The sequence below is a fragment of the Rhipicephalus microplus genome, chromosome X, assembly GCF_043290135.1.
Source record: "Rhipicephalus microplus isolate Deutch F79 chromosome X, USDA_Rmic, whole genome shotgun sequence".
In the NCBI taxonomy this organism is placed as follows: domain Eukaryota; kingdom Metazoa; phylum Arthropoda; class Arachnida; order Ixodida; family Ixodidae; genus Rhipicephalus; species Rhipicephalus microplus.
In genome coordinates this window covers 158,349,117-158,365,533 of record NC_134710.1, presented here as the reverse complement: position 1 = coordinate 158,365,533, position 16,417 = coordinate 158,349,117, and the positions used below count along the sequence as shown (strand labels likewise).

General features: G+C 45.3%; 1 protein-coding gene across 1 annotated transcript in view; it reads right to left on the bottom strand.

The window, feature by feature from the left end:
* Nucleotides 1–10,679: 10,679 nt before the first annotated feature.
* LOC142775126 (adenylate cyclase type 7-like) overlaps nt 10,680–16,417 on the bottom strand; it is a 286,309-nt gene continuing 280,571 nt past the window's right edge. The window contains exons 5-6 of the mRNA XM_075876475.1: nt 10,815–10,926; nt 10,680–10,703 (exon numbers count right to left, since the gene is read on the bottom strand). Of these exons, the coding sequence (XP_075732590.1) occupies nt 10,680–10,703; nt 10,815–10,926 (136 nt within the window). The remainder of the gene's footprint in view (nt 10,704–10,814; nt 10,927–16,417) is intronic.

The following is a 16,417-nucleotide window of genomic DNA, read 5'->3' as shown; positions in this document are numbered from 1 at the left end:
GTACAAGTCAGGCAAAAAGCACGAAGACGCCGACACGCTATCACGAGCACCTCTTCAAACCGCCAGTACTAGCGCAGAAGAGGACGGCGCCTTCCTGGCAATTCTGAGCGGACCGAATTTGATGTCTCATCAACGAAATGACGCTGATCCAAGAATGATTAAAGATCACTTAGAAGGTGGCACCACGCCCATTCCTCGCCCGATGTCGTGAACGTTGCCATAATTTTGCCTACGAATTGGCGTCTTATACAAAAAGGAACGCCGGTGCGGGCGACAGATCTCATCTTCTCGTCGTGCCTGAAGTCCTCCGCGATGACGCCTTATTAGCTTGCCACGACGAGCCCACATCTGGCCATCTGGGCTACTCGAGAACTATGGATCGGGTGCGACAACTCTACTACTGGCCTAAAATATCTGCCTGTGTCAAACGCTACGTGAAGGGTTGCCGTGAATGCCAGCGTCGCAAGACACCACAATTAAAGCCTGCAGGCCATCTACAACCGATTGATCCACCACATACACCGTTTTAACAAGTGGGAATGAACCTCCTAGGCCTGTTTCCTTTGTCTTCTTCTGGCACCAAATACATTACTGTCGCAACCAATTACTTGGCGCGTTACGCCGAGACGAAGGCATTGCCACGAGGGACCGCATCTGAAGTGGCCAGTTTTTTATGCATCAAATTGTGCTGCGGCATGGCGCCCCGTCATATGTCATCACTGATCGAGGGACATCATTCCCAGCAAAACTTTGGGATGATATCTTCAGGTTGAGTTACACAACCCATCGAAATACCACTGCGTATCACCCCCAGAGTAATGGTTTTTAGAAAGGCTAAACAAAACGCTAGCCGATATGATCTCTATGTACGTGGATGTGCAGCACAAACGTCGGACGACATCCTGCTGTACGTAACATTTGCGTATAACACTGTAACGCAGGAAACTACACGCTTCACGCCATTCCGGCTTGTTTAAGGTCGAGATTTTAGAACTATGCTAGACGCCATGATTCCGTATGAGGCCATCGACAAGCTCGACCAATTAGCCCCCGACATCAATGAGTACAAGCGCGCTGAGGAAGCACGTCAACTGGCCCGTGTGCACATTCTAACTCAACAGTACGCAGATGCACGGCGGTACAACATCCACCAGTTGTCATGTGTTAAGAGCTTCAAGGAACGCACAAAGGGACGCGACTGTCAAAATACTCAGAGACAAAGAAGGACGTCTCCGCTGGCACGGGTTGCTAGTTTTCGTCCTCCTCGTTCACCGGCACAGAACTGACGCACTGTTCACTGGCACAGAACACCAGGTGGAAATATGATTGAGAGATGGGGTAGTGAAGGGCTTTGGCAACTTTGACCACCTGGGGTTCTTCAACGTGCGCCCAAATCTGAGCACAGGGGCCTACATCCAAGGTGCTTAAATTTCACACAATTAAAGAGCTTCATTAATATAGAATCATTCTGCTTATACGTCGGGTGACGTGTGGAGCATGCGTGAGAAAACAAAAGGCCGACTTGAACGCTGAATTAATCCTTTATCCCTGTTTATTTAGACGTTACCTGTAAATTACAGCAACAAAACGAGATTATACGGCGCCGGTAAAGTAAATTTGGAGCTGTAAAAGGGTTCGGCATGTCGCAGTTCGTTCATGCGTACAAAGTGGATAGGTAGTTTGGGGCTATACCATCAAGTTTTGTGTTAGCCCACGCGCATTAGTGTCACCTACTCTATTCTATATATTTACTTTGTGGCAGTCACAAAAAGCCTGAAGTGTTTTATATTTAAATTGGGTAGGAAGTAGAAATAACTAGAGGCTTGATTTGTGCTTCGCTGCCCACGGTAATGACATTATTGTTTCATCTTCATTATTTTTCTGCTTTGAAGTGACAGATATGCAATCTTCAACTACAGAACCGACATACACATGCTGCGTGTTTGAAAGTGTTTCTGCTTAAATTTATTGCTTAAAAGCAGTTGTATAGAATTCCTTGACGAAAAGTTTTAGAGAGCATGCATGTCTCATTGGTGATGCCCATCTTCATTTAGGCATGCGGTGCGAGGAATAAGATACATGTGGCGTCACATGTCTTTTGCCTCAGTCTGCTTCAAGTGAACTCATTTTCATAAAACGTGCCGATTACGGTAACCAAAATTGAACTTATCCCGGCGTTTGACCTTATATTCAAGTATATTGTCGTAGAGCTGTTATGAGCTTTCCTACGTGCTTCAGTTTGACAAAACGAGATTAAGCTCAAGAAAATACTGCTGCAGATTATGTTTTCAGATTTCTTATCTGTTTCCTAATAAAATCCCCCCCAAAAAAACTGAAAATAGCTTTATGCGCGTCCGCTTTTCTGATGAGCGAGAGACTCCCTGAACTCTCACATGAACCGCTTCGCTAAGAGAAAATAATATTCAACAGTGACTCCAGGCCACTATATATTTGCATAACTAGTGAGACTTTAAGAATCTGAAGCACTATACCGCATATATTTGTTGCCGCATGAGCTAGTCCTACCTGCGTTGAACGACGTGTGATGAGGTGTGAACCACTTATAGAACTGGCTTCATCTTACTCGCTGTTTCCCTGATTAAAAAAATAACCTTAGATAGAAAACGTTTATCGAGGAATTCTGGTTCCTTTCTCAGCATTCTGGGATATTAGTTATTGTACCTTGATAAGTGAAAAGCTGCAAAGCTTTTTCGGCCTTCGTGGTTTCACGCCTCCCTGGCATGACTGCTGCACGCCGAGACTCCAAGCACGTAATCCACACAACGCACGTTTCTATATTGGCCTTTGCTGTGAAACGCGCAGGCTAGAGTGGAAAGATAGAATTCCAGAGTGTACAAATAAAATGCCAGATTGGGAATACTGAACAAGGCTTTACTTGCGAGGTGCACTCCAATCAGACGCGTTAAAGCAGAAAGTTGGGAAAACAAGCATGCACAGGCTTGCTTTGCTAAAGGGACTCTGTTTTATCCCATATAAATTGTGGTGCACTGAGAGTATTACAGTAGCGGCCAGTTCGAGTCTAGAGATTATCAGTACTCTTCACAGCTCCGCCGTGGTCGGGTGTTCGTCAAATGGTAGAATCTGAGGCCAAGGTGTAGTTGAGAGGTTCTTTACATTTGGAGAGACTTAGATGGAGTTAGATTGACTGATGTAGTGAAGAAATGACATTTTTTGTTACAGAGCGCAAACGAAGAAGACGGAAGGCAGAAAAGACACAAAGGAGTGCTGTCCCTTTTGTTTTTCGTCTTTGTCATTTTCGCGCTGCATTTAAAAAAATGCATTCGTACCAACTAGCCCAACTTTCAATACTTCTGCGAAACGAAGCTCAAAGGAATAAAATTATATTAGCTCGCACCGGATATAGGTAAGGTAAATATGATTGGGGGAAGCCTTCGTCTCGCAGTGGACTAAAGCAAGCCGAGGATAATGATGATGATGACGATCATGCCGATAATGAATAAAGCACTCACGCACCATCCATAATTTACAGCACAATTCCGTCCAGAACACAGTCGTCAACCAGCATACACATGGACGTAGTTCATATAGGGTGTCAGATAAACCCATTTCACTGGTGTGGAATTGGCAGCGCTGCGGGTTTCGCATGAAAGTAAACGCCGAAATGTCATCTAACGAAAATTCGCATTATGCTTGAAAAAACAAGTTACGAATTAAAATAAGTAAAACTTTACGATGACATCATTTTTTCCTATTTTCTTACTGACATTATTTCTACTGCTGGGAAAGTTAGAGCGCCCGCCTTACCCGTCTGCCCACCTTACATCAAGTCGCCATCATCGCGTATGTGACTGCGCACCAGCAACCAGCAGCAAGCTGCTCAATTTCCGACACGATCCATCACATTTATGATAGCATTTTTCACTCGGGTTGCCAGACACTGCAACGACCTGCCCCGCAATGCTGCTGCTGCCTCCACATGCGATTTGGGAATTGTGAAGACTGTTTCTCAGAGCAGGGTAAGAAACCGCACGTGCACCCGGTTAGTCTCTCTGCATTTTCTTTCTTCCGTTTGCCTCTGGAGACTGTTCAAGTTTGTATCTGCCCTTAACACCTGTATTTTAGTGTGCATGCATATATCTCATTTTAATATAAATAATACTTGTTTACTTTGCTGCCTTACTCAAGGCAAGAAAATGAAAGGAAATGAATATCCATCAGGTAGAAAAAATGCATTTTCTTCCATTTTTTGCGTATAAGTATTTTTCCATATAAACAAACACTTCTGATAACAAGTAGACGGTGACGTTTCACATCTGCTCAAAACGCAGATTACGAAGAGCAAACAAAACAAGGGCGCACGAATATCTTTGTATTTCAGTACAACGCTCCAACGGTTATGCGCGGCAATGAACGAAGACAACGATGAAACGCAGAAAAAAAAAACAAATGAACGCATCAGAAGGTAAAGTTTATCCTGTTGAACAAAAAATGAACGTTAAGGAGCTCAATATACTTAGCTGCAAAAGGCATGCATAGAAGGTGCTCAGCTACAGCGCTTGTGCGATCGGGGAAGTTTGTACGCCGTATCTGCTCTTGTGACGAACCACCAAAAGGGAAAATTTTACTGTTTGTCCGCGGGCTGTTCGGGCGTCGCGGTGAGATGGTGGTTGTCGCTAATAAGAATGTCACTGGAGCGCTTTGCTTGTTTCTCAAGTTGCACAGAATATTTTTCGTGAAACGATTTCCCATAGTCACCATTTGCCAGCCCACTCGTTCACTGCATATGCCCCTCTGCAAAGTATGTTCGATCTAATAAAAAAAAAAGTAGGAGTACTTTGGCACGAGTCACATTTTGCAGGTTCCACTTATCACCGAAATCATGATTACTGTCCGAGTAATATCGTAAGCTGTTTAACAATGAACCAGCTCAGAGAGAGAAAGAAATACATAAAATGGCAAAGCAGGAAGGTTAACCTGGTACTAGTAATGAGATCGCTCAGATTTTTGTGGAGCGAGCATTTGTTGCTAAGGATAGAGAAAAATTGGCTCAATCTGGGCTATAAAATTGCGGATTTTGATGGAAAGATCGTATATCCACAGGTAGCCCCTGGACACGCTTAAAGAGCGTCACTAGCAGCGAGAAAGCAGCTGTACAATCGGCTGTCTGCTTTCTGTTCTTGTATAGGCAGTACCTCGGTATGCCAATTAATAAACAAATAAACATATATATATATATATATATATATATATATATATATATATATATATATATATATATATATATATATATATATATATATTGTAACAGCGAGCTGTGATAAGATGGTTTTATTTACAGGAGGTGAACGATGCTCGTTTGCGGCAGCACACTGCGATCGTGCCAAGACTCTTCGTCTTTCTCTGCTTCTCTTCTCTACCCTTTTCTAGTCTGTTACATTCCCCCGCAAGCAGACGAAGCCCGTAGGGAGAGTTATGATGCACAAGGAGGGTGGAAAGGTTTCAGGCGAGCCACGTGAGTGAGCTGCGTTCTGCTCGATCGTCGACCATTGGACAAAAGACGAGCTATTACGTAAGTGAGCTGGCTTAGACGCTCCAAAACTACAAATGGGCCTGAATATCGTGACAGAAGCTTTTGACACAATCCACGCTTGCGTTGCGGTGTCCAAAGTAACACCAAGTCACCTTTTTCGAATAAAACTGGTTCGTGACGGTCGTCGTATCGTTCCTTCGAACAACGTTGAGAGGCCAGAGTACGAAGACGAGCGATTCGACAGGCTTCTTCCGCGAGGCACAGGGTGTTTGATACAGAGTCGTCATTGTGTAGAATGAAGTGTAAGAAAGTGTCTAGAGGGCTCAGTGGCAACCTTGCGTACAACACATAAAATGGGCTGAAGTTCGTTGTTTCATGTTTTGCCGTGTTGTACGCGTACGTGATAAAAGGCAGCACTTCATCCCAGTTCTTATGATTGGAAGAAACGTACATGGCAAGCAAGTTGGTCAGCGTTCTGTTTGTCCGTTCAACGAGGCCATTCGGCTTTGGGTGATACGGTGTGGAATGACGGAACTGTGTCGTACACATGCGTAGTAATTCTTCAACGGCATCGACAGTGAACTGGCGGCCACGGTCGCTGATAATAACACGCGGTGGGCCATGGCGAAGGACCACGGAGTGAAGCAAGAAGTCCGCCTCGGATGCAGCGGTAGAAGAGGGAATAGCTGCGGTTTCGGCATACCGCGTAAGATGATCTACGCAGATGATTATCCAGCGCTTCTTATTGTTAGATAACGGAAATGGACCCATAATGTCAATTCCTACTTGTTCAAAAGGTGTGCTGGGTGGTGTTAACGGCTGGAGGGGACCTGGTGTAGGGGTGGCCGGGCGCTTGTGACGTTGGCACGTCTCGCAGCTAGCGACGCAACGCTTCGTCGTTTCGTACATCGTGGGCCAGTAAAAGCGTTCCTGCGTGCGGTTCAGCGTTCTAATGAAGCCGAAGTGACCGGACGTCGCATCGTCATGCATGGCACGTAGAACTTCGGAGCGAAGGCTCTCGGGGACAACTAGAAGAAAACGTGCTCCAGGTCTGGAGTAGTTAGTTTTATATAGCAACTTGTCTCGGACCGTAAAGCGACCGCTGTGTTGGGAGGCACGTGCGGCGGCAAAAAGAGGATCCAAGTTGAGATCGTTCCGTTGTTCTCTCTGGAAATCAGCCGCGTTGGGGAACGTGCTTGTAATAGCAGCAAGGCAGTCGTCAAAATTCTCAGCATCGCAGTCAGTAGTCGCAAGAGGAATCCGGGAGAGGCAGTCTGCGTCAGCGTGACGACGGCCGCTCTTGTACGACACCGTAAAGTCGTATTCCAGAAGTCGCAGCGCCCAACGTGCGAGGCGGCCAGAGGGGTCACGCAAACCGACCAGCCAGCATAACGAATGGTGATCGGTAATTATCTTAAATGGCCTCCCGTAACGATAACAACGAAACTTCTGTACAGCGAAAACAGCTGCCAGACATTCCTGTTGCGTAACTGTGTAATTGCGTTCTGATTTGCTCAGGCAACGGCTGGCATATGCCACGACATGCTCTGCGCCATTGTGACGTTGTACAAGCACCGCGCCTACACCGATACCACTAGCGTCCGTGTGGACCTCAGTCGCGCAAGATAGATCGAAGTGACGCAACAGGGGTGCTGACGTTTGTACTAAACTTAAGTTGTGAGAATGCGGCGTCACACTCGGGTGTCCAATTGAAGGTTGCATCCGGTCGCAAGACGTTTGTCAGCGGATACACGATCTCCGCAAATCGTGGAACAAAACGACGAAAATATGAGCATAGGCCGAGAAATGAGCGAAGTTCTCGTGCGGACTGCGGTGATTTAAAAGAGCTCACTGCTTCTATCTTGCGAGGATCGGGTCTGACGCCATCCTTGTCGACCAAGTGCCCCAGCACGAGAGTTTGACGTTCGCCAAAGCGACATTTTTTAGAATTCAGAACCAGCCCGGCTTTTTCGATGCAGTCGAGAACAAGACTGAGACGGTTGTTATGTTCCTCAAACGTACGGCCAAAGATAACAACATCGTCAAGGTAGCACATGCATATCTCCCATTTTAGACCACGTAATAACGTGTCCATAAATCTTTCAAAGGTGGCTGGAGCATTACAAAGGCCAAAAGGCATGACATTAAATTCAAATAAGCCATCCGGAGTTATGAAAGCAGTCTTTTCTTTGTCGCCGGGTTCCATAGATATTTGCCAATAACCTGAACGCAAATCAAGCGTTGAAAAATAGGAAGCGGCATGCAAGCAATCTATGACGTCATCAATCCGTGGTAAGGGATATACATCTTTCTTCGTCACAGTGTTTAGACGCCTGTAATCTACGCAGAATCTCCAGGAGCCATCCTTTTTCCTGACAAGAATTACCGGGGCTGCCCACGGGCTGGACGACTCTTGCACGACCCCTTTGTTCAGCATGTCCTTTACATGTTCGGCGATAACTTTGCGCTCAGAGGATGACACTCGGTAGGGCTTTTGGCGGATGGGGTGTGCAGAGCCAGTGTCTGTTCTGTGACGAGCGCGGGACGAGGGTAACTGAAGGGGTGCATCTCTATGTTTGAAGTCGAAAGCCAAAACCAGCAACATGCCGGGAAAGGACCTGCACCAGCGCTTGCCGTTCCGTCGTACTGAGAGTCTTGCTGATCATAGCGAGCATTAGATCTTCATTATGGCGAATATCACAAGCAGAGGAAGAGGGGGGGGGGGAGGTCCGTAGCTATTGCTGCTATCGAGTTGCATGAGGCTTCATCAAAGAGAGCTATCTTCATCCCGCGAGGAAGCACAACCGGCGTGGCAGAACAGTTCAGCGCCCACAATGTTGCTACTCCTTTCGTCATGCACACAACAGAACAAGGCACAAGCATGTCTTCTTAAAACAGTTCTTGCGCAGAGGCCCCACTACGAGGTCAACACAAGCATCATCGACCGCTGTGGAAGAGAGTCGAACGGGTGTCAGGCACCAAGATGGTGCTATCACTTCATCAATCACACTAAGTGTGTTCCTGTCTTCGCCACGGTAGTCTTCTTCGGAAAGCGACGGTAGAAACAAATTGTTTAGTGATATTTCCCCAATACCACAGTCAACGGAAGCACCGCATTGCTCCAGGAAATCGATACCAAGAATGACATCGTGCGAACAACGAGATAGAACCAGAAATTCTGATACAAATACTTTTCCAGCCAATGAAACACTGACAGCACATACACCAAGAGGATTAAGCCACTCGCCGCCTACACCACGAAAGGTGATTGTATCGTCCCATGAAAACATAACTTTGCGACCTAAGCGGTTTCTGAAGGCGAGGCTCATCACAGACACAGTCGCCCCAGTGTCAACTAACGCCATCGTCTGTATTCCATCAATAAACACATTCACTTTGTTTTTGATCATAACAATAGGCACAGGTATATCTTGAAAAGACCGTCCGGCGACCTCACCTCCATTGGCCGCGGATGCTAGTTTCCCGGCGGCGGCGAAGAACGACGCAGAGGAGACGGCGAGCGATGAGAACGGTTGGATGGAGGTGTCAAACTCCGCTCGGATGCTGGCGAATCACTGCGTCTGGTCTCGAGCAAAAAACGGTCCCTTGGAAACAAGTCGGTTGTCCGCAGGGCATATGAAGCACCGGGTCTTAGTGGCGAAGACATGGCTGGTGTCCTTCGTGATTGGCGGTGTTGTTGGCGGCAATACCGAGCAATATGCCCAGTCAAACCACAATTGTAGCACACGGGAGGGTCACGGTTTATACTGTATTTGTCGGAACGAATCCTGGGCCGCTGCTGTCGGCGAGGAAGTTCGTTATGAGGCGAAGAACGGGTTTCTGCCATTCTCATGGAATCCACTGTATTCGCCGTAAGTCGCATCTTGGTAGTAGGGTCGGTACTGTCCTTGCCGCAGCGGGACGTAGTCCGGCTGAGAACCCTGAGTATAAGAATGTGGCTGTGCTCGTCGTGATCGCGCGTCATAGGCAGGGCTTCTATCGTATAGACGTGGCTGATACTGAGGTGTGGCATCAGAATCCTCAAAGCCCTCCGCCACTCGGTGCGAGGAGAATGAAGCAACCTTTCGCTAGAACTCTGGTGGCTGATAGGGAGGATGAGTGCTTGGGCGGTTTGCCACTTGCGCGTACAGGCCGAGTTCTTCACGTACGATCTGCCGGATTGTTGTTGCAAGATCAAGCGCCTGGTTGCTGTCTATGCTCGCGATGGTCGTCACATTGGGCAGCCTGCCGAACTTTGGCGTGATGCGCCTCATCTTTAGTTGCTCAAAATTGCGGCAATGACGAATGACATCGGTGACAGATGTCAAGGTGTCTTTCGCGATGAGAAAACTGTAAACATCCTCGGCGATTCCTTTTAGAATGTGCCCGACTTTGTCTTCCTCAGACATTCCGGGGTCAATGGTCCTACATAGCTTTATGACTTCCTCAATGTAGGTCGTGCAAGTTTCACCTGGCATTTGTGCGCGTTGCATTAGCGTCTGTTCTGCTCTTTTCTTTATCGTTGTTGGGTCGCCGAAACGCTCTTTGATTTCAGAAACAAATCTGTCTCATGTCGTTAGCGTTTCCTCCCGATTCTCGTACCACTTTAATGCAGTATCGGTCAGAAAGAACACGACGTACAAAAGTTGAGAAGCGGCATCCCATTTGTTAGCGGCGCTCACCCGTTTGTAATGGATGAGCCAAGCCTCGACGTCTTCATCTGGTCTGCCGGCAAAGGGACGAGCATCTCTCAGTTGTGGAGCCGAACTGGTCGGCGCAGAAGTCGAGAGGGGTCGGTGTTCATTTGCGTTGTGGGACATGTCCAGCCCAGATGGATTCGGTGGAAGTCCAGCAATGCGACGGCTCCGTCGAAGAACTTGCGGTTCACCTTCCGTCTTCGGGTGTCGATTACCTAGCACGTCCACAACAACTGTAACAGCGAGCTGTGATAAGATGGTTTTATTTACAGGAGGTGAACGATGGTCGTTTGCGGCAGCACACTGCGATCGTGCCAAGACTCTTCGTCTTCCTCTGCTTCTCTTCTCTACACTTTTCTAGTCTGTTACAATATATATATATATATATATATATATATATATATATATATATATATATAACAGTTAGAGTTTTGCGTCCCAAAACCGCGATAGGATAATGAGGGAGGCCGTTATAGAAGGCTGCTGATCTTGGCCTGCTGGCGTTATTTAACACACACCGAAATTGCAGAACACGGGCATTTAGCTCGAAGTAGGATGAGCCGAGCTGTAGTGTCTTGTACGCGAACGCCGCAAGAATTACTTACCTGGGCGATCTGGTCAAAGCGGCCAAAGAGCTCGTTCAACGTCTGCACCAGATCCGATGCGGAGAGTTGCTCTGACAGTCTGGTGAAGTTGACAATGTCCGCGTACAGGATACTGCAAAAGAAACCGGAAATACAGGAAATGGTTTTGCTGCGCATAACCAACTGTCATTACGGGTTGTAGAAAAATGATGTTAAGGAAGGCGAAATATTCAACGGTATGCCTCTATCGCCATTTTTAGACATATGTAAATGTAGTATGCGGCGTAGATCTACTGTGCTGGGTAATTCGAACACTATAATAGCACACACAGGAAGGGGCGGGTGATTGTGGTGGTAAGCACTCAACGTTACTGTACCGCATGCACGTGAGGGGGAGATAGCAAAGTACAAAAGCGTGCGCACTCCTTTCATCTTTGGCAGTTGCTCGGGGGATTTCAAGTTGACCGGTTGTGCCGCCAGCAATCTCCTACGCCAGCGCAGTTCTCGCCGACTGCGTAGATCTCACCGACTAGTTCACCCTTCGCGACCTCCTGACGCTGTGCAGCTCTCGTCCTGTGGTGCCTCATCCTCGGACTTGTTCGACCGGCCCAACTTTCCTATCTCATTCTTTTTCTGTCACTTGCCTGTCCCATTTCATTATATCTTTCCACTATTTCTTTAGCCCTCCTTCCCTTAAAAGACACTGCGCCATGTTGCCCAAGAGGCAGAAGAAAATTAGGTGCTTTCCTCGCCTTCTCAAGAATCACACATTCACGCATTCAGTCTCCGTTCAATTCATGACGCTGTGTGTGATGACTTCGAGGTGCTCTGAAGCGGGCGGTGCCACACTCTTACACATCAATCATTTCACAGTTAAATAATTGTGATCAAAGTACATTTACTTGCAGCGTTACAGATTGAGACAAGAGCAACGAAACAATCATGACGAAGTGCAGAAACATCTATATGCCGCTCCGCTTTCCATCTCCATGTATACTTACTTCACTGACGCATTCAGAGGGAAGTGTAAGATTGAGACCTCTCTGAAATTTAGGTTTTTCTGTGTATATATACACCCACAGATGAAAACGCACGTCTGAACATGCATTAGGTATGGTTCAACACTGGCGCCTGTGGAAAAAAAAATTCTAGCCGCACCTCTAACCTAGTTGTATACGCTAGCTATATAGTGGCCAGAGTCCAAGCCTGTTTATATCATAATTGTAACTAATGCCAGCAATACAGACTTAAAAAAACGAAGGTCACATGAAGACAGCTACACATAATGGTCAAGAGACGATATGTGCTACAGCAGTTTTCAGTATTTTTCATGAAACACCAAAAAAAAACAAAAAGAACAGGAAAAACTGACGAGCGCTTAAATGTCATTATGTTCAGTGAAAAAAAAAAGCTATTTTTTGTGTGATGATCGAACTCACTTCAATTGTATTGCATCCATAATATGTCAAAAATGAATGTGAGTCGTGTAAATTTTTAAAAATGACATCATAAAAGTGTACTTGATAACTGAAAGCTGCGCCATGGAGTCGCGTTAGAGAGCACACAGGCTCATTTCACGGCCAACATGGAGAACGCAGGCTGGAAAATAGATGGCCCAACAGGTGAAGAGTTGTGAAACCCAGTGGGCCTGAAAAGCCTAAACCTATAGCACTCGTTATAGAGCCAAACAAGGAAGCGAGGTCTTGAAATGTCAGGCTGTTCTAAAATGTTTTTTTTTTCTCCACTGCGCGGGTTTTAAAGAACGCATTTGACCCGAGAATTCAAGCACCGGGCATCTATGAGTGCTGCAAGCAAAAGGCAGGCGTGTGCTTTTGAGCCTGTCCCACACTGACGCAAGGAAAACGTGTTCCTTCGGCATGAGGGCACCCACACGCAAGATTTTCACTGACGTTTTCTCGATACAAAGTGGGCGAAGAGCAGCCCTTCCCGCATTCTGTGCAGCGTCCGCCGAGAGAACGCTGCCTCACGCGACGCACACGGGGATTACAGAGCGCGCGACCCGGAAAGCCGGACTGTAAATACAAGTTTGGCCTGCAACGCAGTTACCGCGACCAGGTGAGGCAGGCACAAAGAAACGCGAGTCATCGCGAAGGGTTGCTGATGCGGCGCGCCGGCCAGAGTGCGTGCACTGAGCGGTGCGGGAAGGTGATGAAATGCATTTCGGTTCCGTCCTTCTGTCCACCACCCGCGCAGCACTCAAGGTTTTGGGATGGCACGGCTGTTATGCCACTGTCGCGTCCTCTTTTAGCCGCGGGAATGCTTGCTCCCTTTATCTGCGAATTATTCGCTTCCGCCAAAAGAGATGTTAGGTGCTTGTGTCAAACCGGAGACTGAACAACAATGATCACGCAGTTGTAGTACTGTTTCGGGTCTTGTCTTCTATGAACCTCATCACACTAGCGTAGTAACAAATTATTCAAGCTATTTTAACTTCTCTATGACACACCAACTATGGAGTAAAAATGTCGCAGCTGCATGTAAAGTAATTTTGTGTTACCTTCGAAAACGGCACAACGCTTGCACAACTAGATATCGATGCCGACGTAGATTTAATGAACTGCATATGACAGTCTTGGTAAACGACGCATCTAATATTTTATCCTGCTAATTTTTCCTTTGTGGAAAATGACTGAGAAGATGCGGTTATAGTTTCGCATCAGTTTCTTTCTTTTTATCATGTTCTTTTCAAAGCTGGGTGCTGTCAGAGAATAAAGTTACACAGCGCAAACTTGCTTGGCTTCTGCTGTTCATGGAATGTCCACGCACGCCGTTGGTGGAAGTAAAGTATAAAAACCATTACGATGGTGATTATTCATCATCATCATCACTTCCTCTTCCTCTTCCTCCTCCTCCTCCTCCTTCTTCTTGTTTTTCTTCTTCTTCTTCTTCATTGTTTGTGTTTGTTTGTTTGTTGTCTGTGAACACTGGCACATACCCACGCAAGAATTGACTGAGAAAGCTTGTAATAGCCTACATGTAAACACCACATAATGTTAGCCAGTCTATTACTAAAAAGCACAAAAAATAGCAAATTATCTTTCAAAAATAAAATAACCATAAAATAAAGACGAAATATTATAAGAATGAGAGCTAATACTATATCAGAAGACTGAAATTTCGAGTAGACCAAACAGTTAAGTATACAGCACCCGATCAAAATCAAATCCATGTCCAACATTCATTCACATTGCCAATTATATCACAAGTATTTGTCAAATATATAATAAAGAATACGTTATATTGACATCCGTTTAGATTCTTGAATAAAAATACATATTTCATTCAATACGTTTCTGTGGCAATGTCCCAAGCCAGATGCACAGAAACTGAGAACATTGTCTTCCTCTAAGTTCAAAACTGCTTTGGAAAACAGACAAACTAGAAGACTTTTTCTAATTATAGATTAATTCCAAAATGATATAAAATAGGTTCAATTGTTTCTGTTTTTTCGCAGATTGGGCACAGGGGAGACATCTGCAGACCTGCTCTGTGGAGGAACACCACTAAAAAATTAAGTCAAAATAACATCTAACTATCTAGATTGACTACAATAAGGTTTCCAGAGATATCTGAGGTGTTGATAGTCTGTCCATTTAGTAATACTATCCATCATATCTGTCTGAATAGCTAGTTTTTATATCTGATCAATACTGTGTATTCTATTTCTGGAAAACAAAATAATAGGACCATCAAGAGAAGCTCGGGTAATGAATGGGCCGTTTCATATAACTGTATGCCACAGTGGCCTGGGACCCATACTAACTTCAGGCGTTTCGGTTGAGGCAGAAATATTGTGCGCAATGTCAATAGGACTCTTGATTGTTCCTAAGCTGTGACAGCTGTACACATCAAAAGAGAATCTGTAATGATGATTGCACTGTTTTCGTTTGAAGGTAGCTTTCGGAGTGCCAAAATAATAGCCAAAAGCTCAGCTTCAAAAACCAGAGTGAAGTCTGCAGCCTTACTGAGAATGTCCAGCCGAAGTATTCGAGGCGATTCCTGCTCCTACCGTTTTATTATTCACAGAAACGTCCTTGGCTATTATGTTATTTGTTTCTGCATGAACTCTGCAATATTTTATACTGGCATTCAAAAAAATTCAAAGATTGGAACTTACACTTGTGGGAAAATATCATCATAGTCTATCGTAAGACTGCTATTTATTCTAATACTTTGAATTACCCATCTGAAGTTCACCTTTATAATTTCCAATTTCCTTTGGACAAAAATCATCATCATATTATTATTATTATTATTATTATTATTATTATTATTATTATTTACAGCCAGTAGGCTTTTGCGGGTTGTGAAAGGAAGTGCGATGAAGCGAAGTTCAATGTCGAGAAGCTCGTTCGAAAGGTACACAGGCGCACGTAATAGTCTAAGAAATTGGCAGATCCCGCGTACAGGGAAAATTGATGATATGCGAAGCACGAATGAGGAAGGTTGATATGTCAACTTAAAATCAGCACAACGTTACGAGGCGCACTGAAGTAGTACACAGTAAACACAAGTAGAAATGTTTGCGTACTCAGGTATCTAAATAAGATGCAAGTATGTTGTTTATAGTCGTGTAACGACGGCACCACCAACGTTTGCAATACCAGCTCCAGCAGTACCAGGCATGTAAATTATGCCGTACATGATTATCATGTTTGCGCCTGGCATTTGTGGTCGTCGTCCATTCACGTCTTGTAATGCCAAATTTGGTATGTGTGAAGCTAGCGAAACTACCGCGAGTGCACCATGAGCATGGCATGTGGTCATGACTCACATGACATGTGTGTCATGATTTCCACGTTAGGGCCTGTCTCTTAATTTCGCCATGCAGTCATGTCATACCAAAGCAGTTTTCCAATATGTCGTGTGAACGAAACTATGGCAAGAGCAATAAGACCATGACATGTAAATCATGACCTTCACTACTCGATTTTATTGTTATGATTAGTCACGTATGCTCGTCATTCAGTCATGTTATGCAATACCAATTTTGGTATATATCCCATCATTGAAACGGCCAGGAGAGCTAAATGTCCTAGGCGGCTAGATAGATAGATAGATAGATAGATAGATAGATAGATAGATAGATAGATAGATAGATAGATAGATAGATGGATAGATAGATAGATAGATAGATAGATAGATAGATAGATAGATAGATAGACAGATACGCTTAAATTCGCCAAAGTTCGCTAAGAAATGCTTCACATGTAATAATTGAATAAGTCTAAATAAGGCACAATGTATCGCCGCACATATCTTGCAGAAGAGCCCGACCACCTCAAACTGGCATGGCTTCCCGGGGTGTAAACACGCCTATTCGACCACTGCAAGTGATCAGGCTTCTCAAAGTACCACAGTTTTCATCTAATAGCTTGGGGCTGTTAACCTGCCGGAGGAGTGTCTTGAAGGATTTTTTTTTTCCTTTTCTTGCCAGCACTCTCTAAATGTCTTTGCTGAACGGCTGCTAAGGGATCCCTTGTATTGATTTCGTGAAATCAATACGAGGAGTTTCGCAGGGTTACAATAACAAACAGTACGTAGGCCTCTCGATGATCTACAATGAACTGGCACTTAGCTTTTCAGTTCAAGCCCTCGTATTC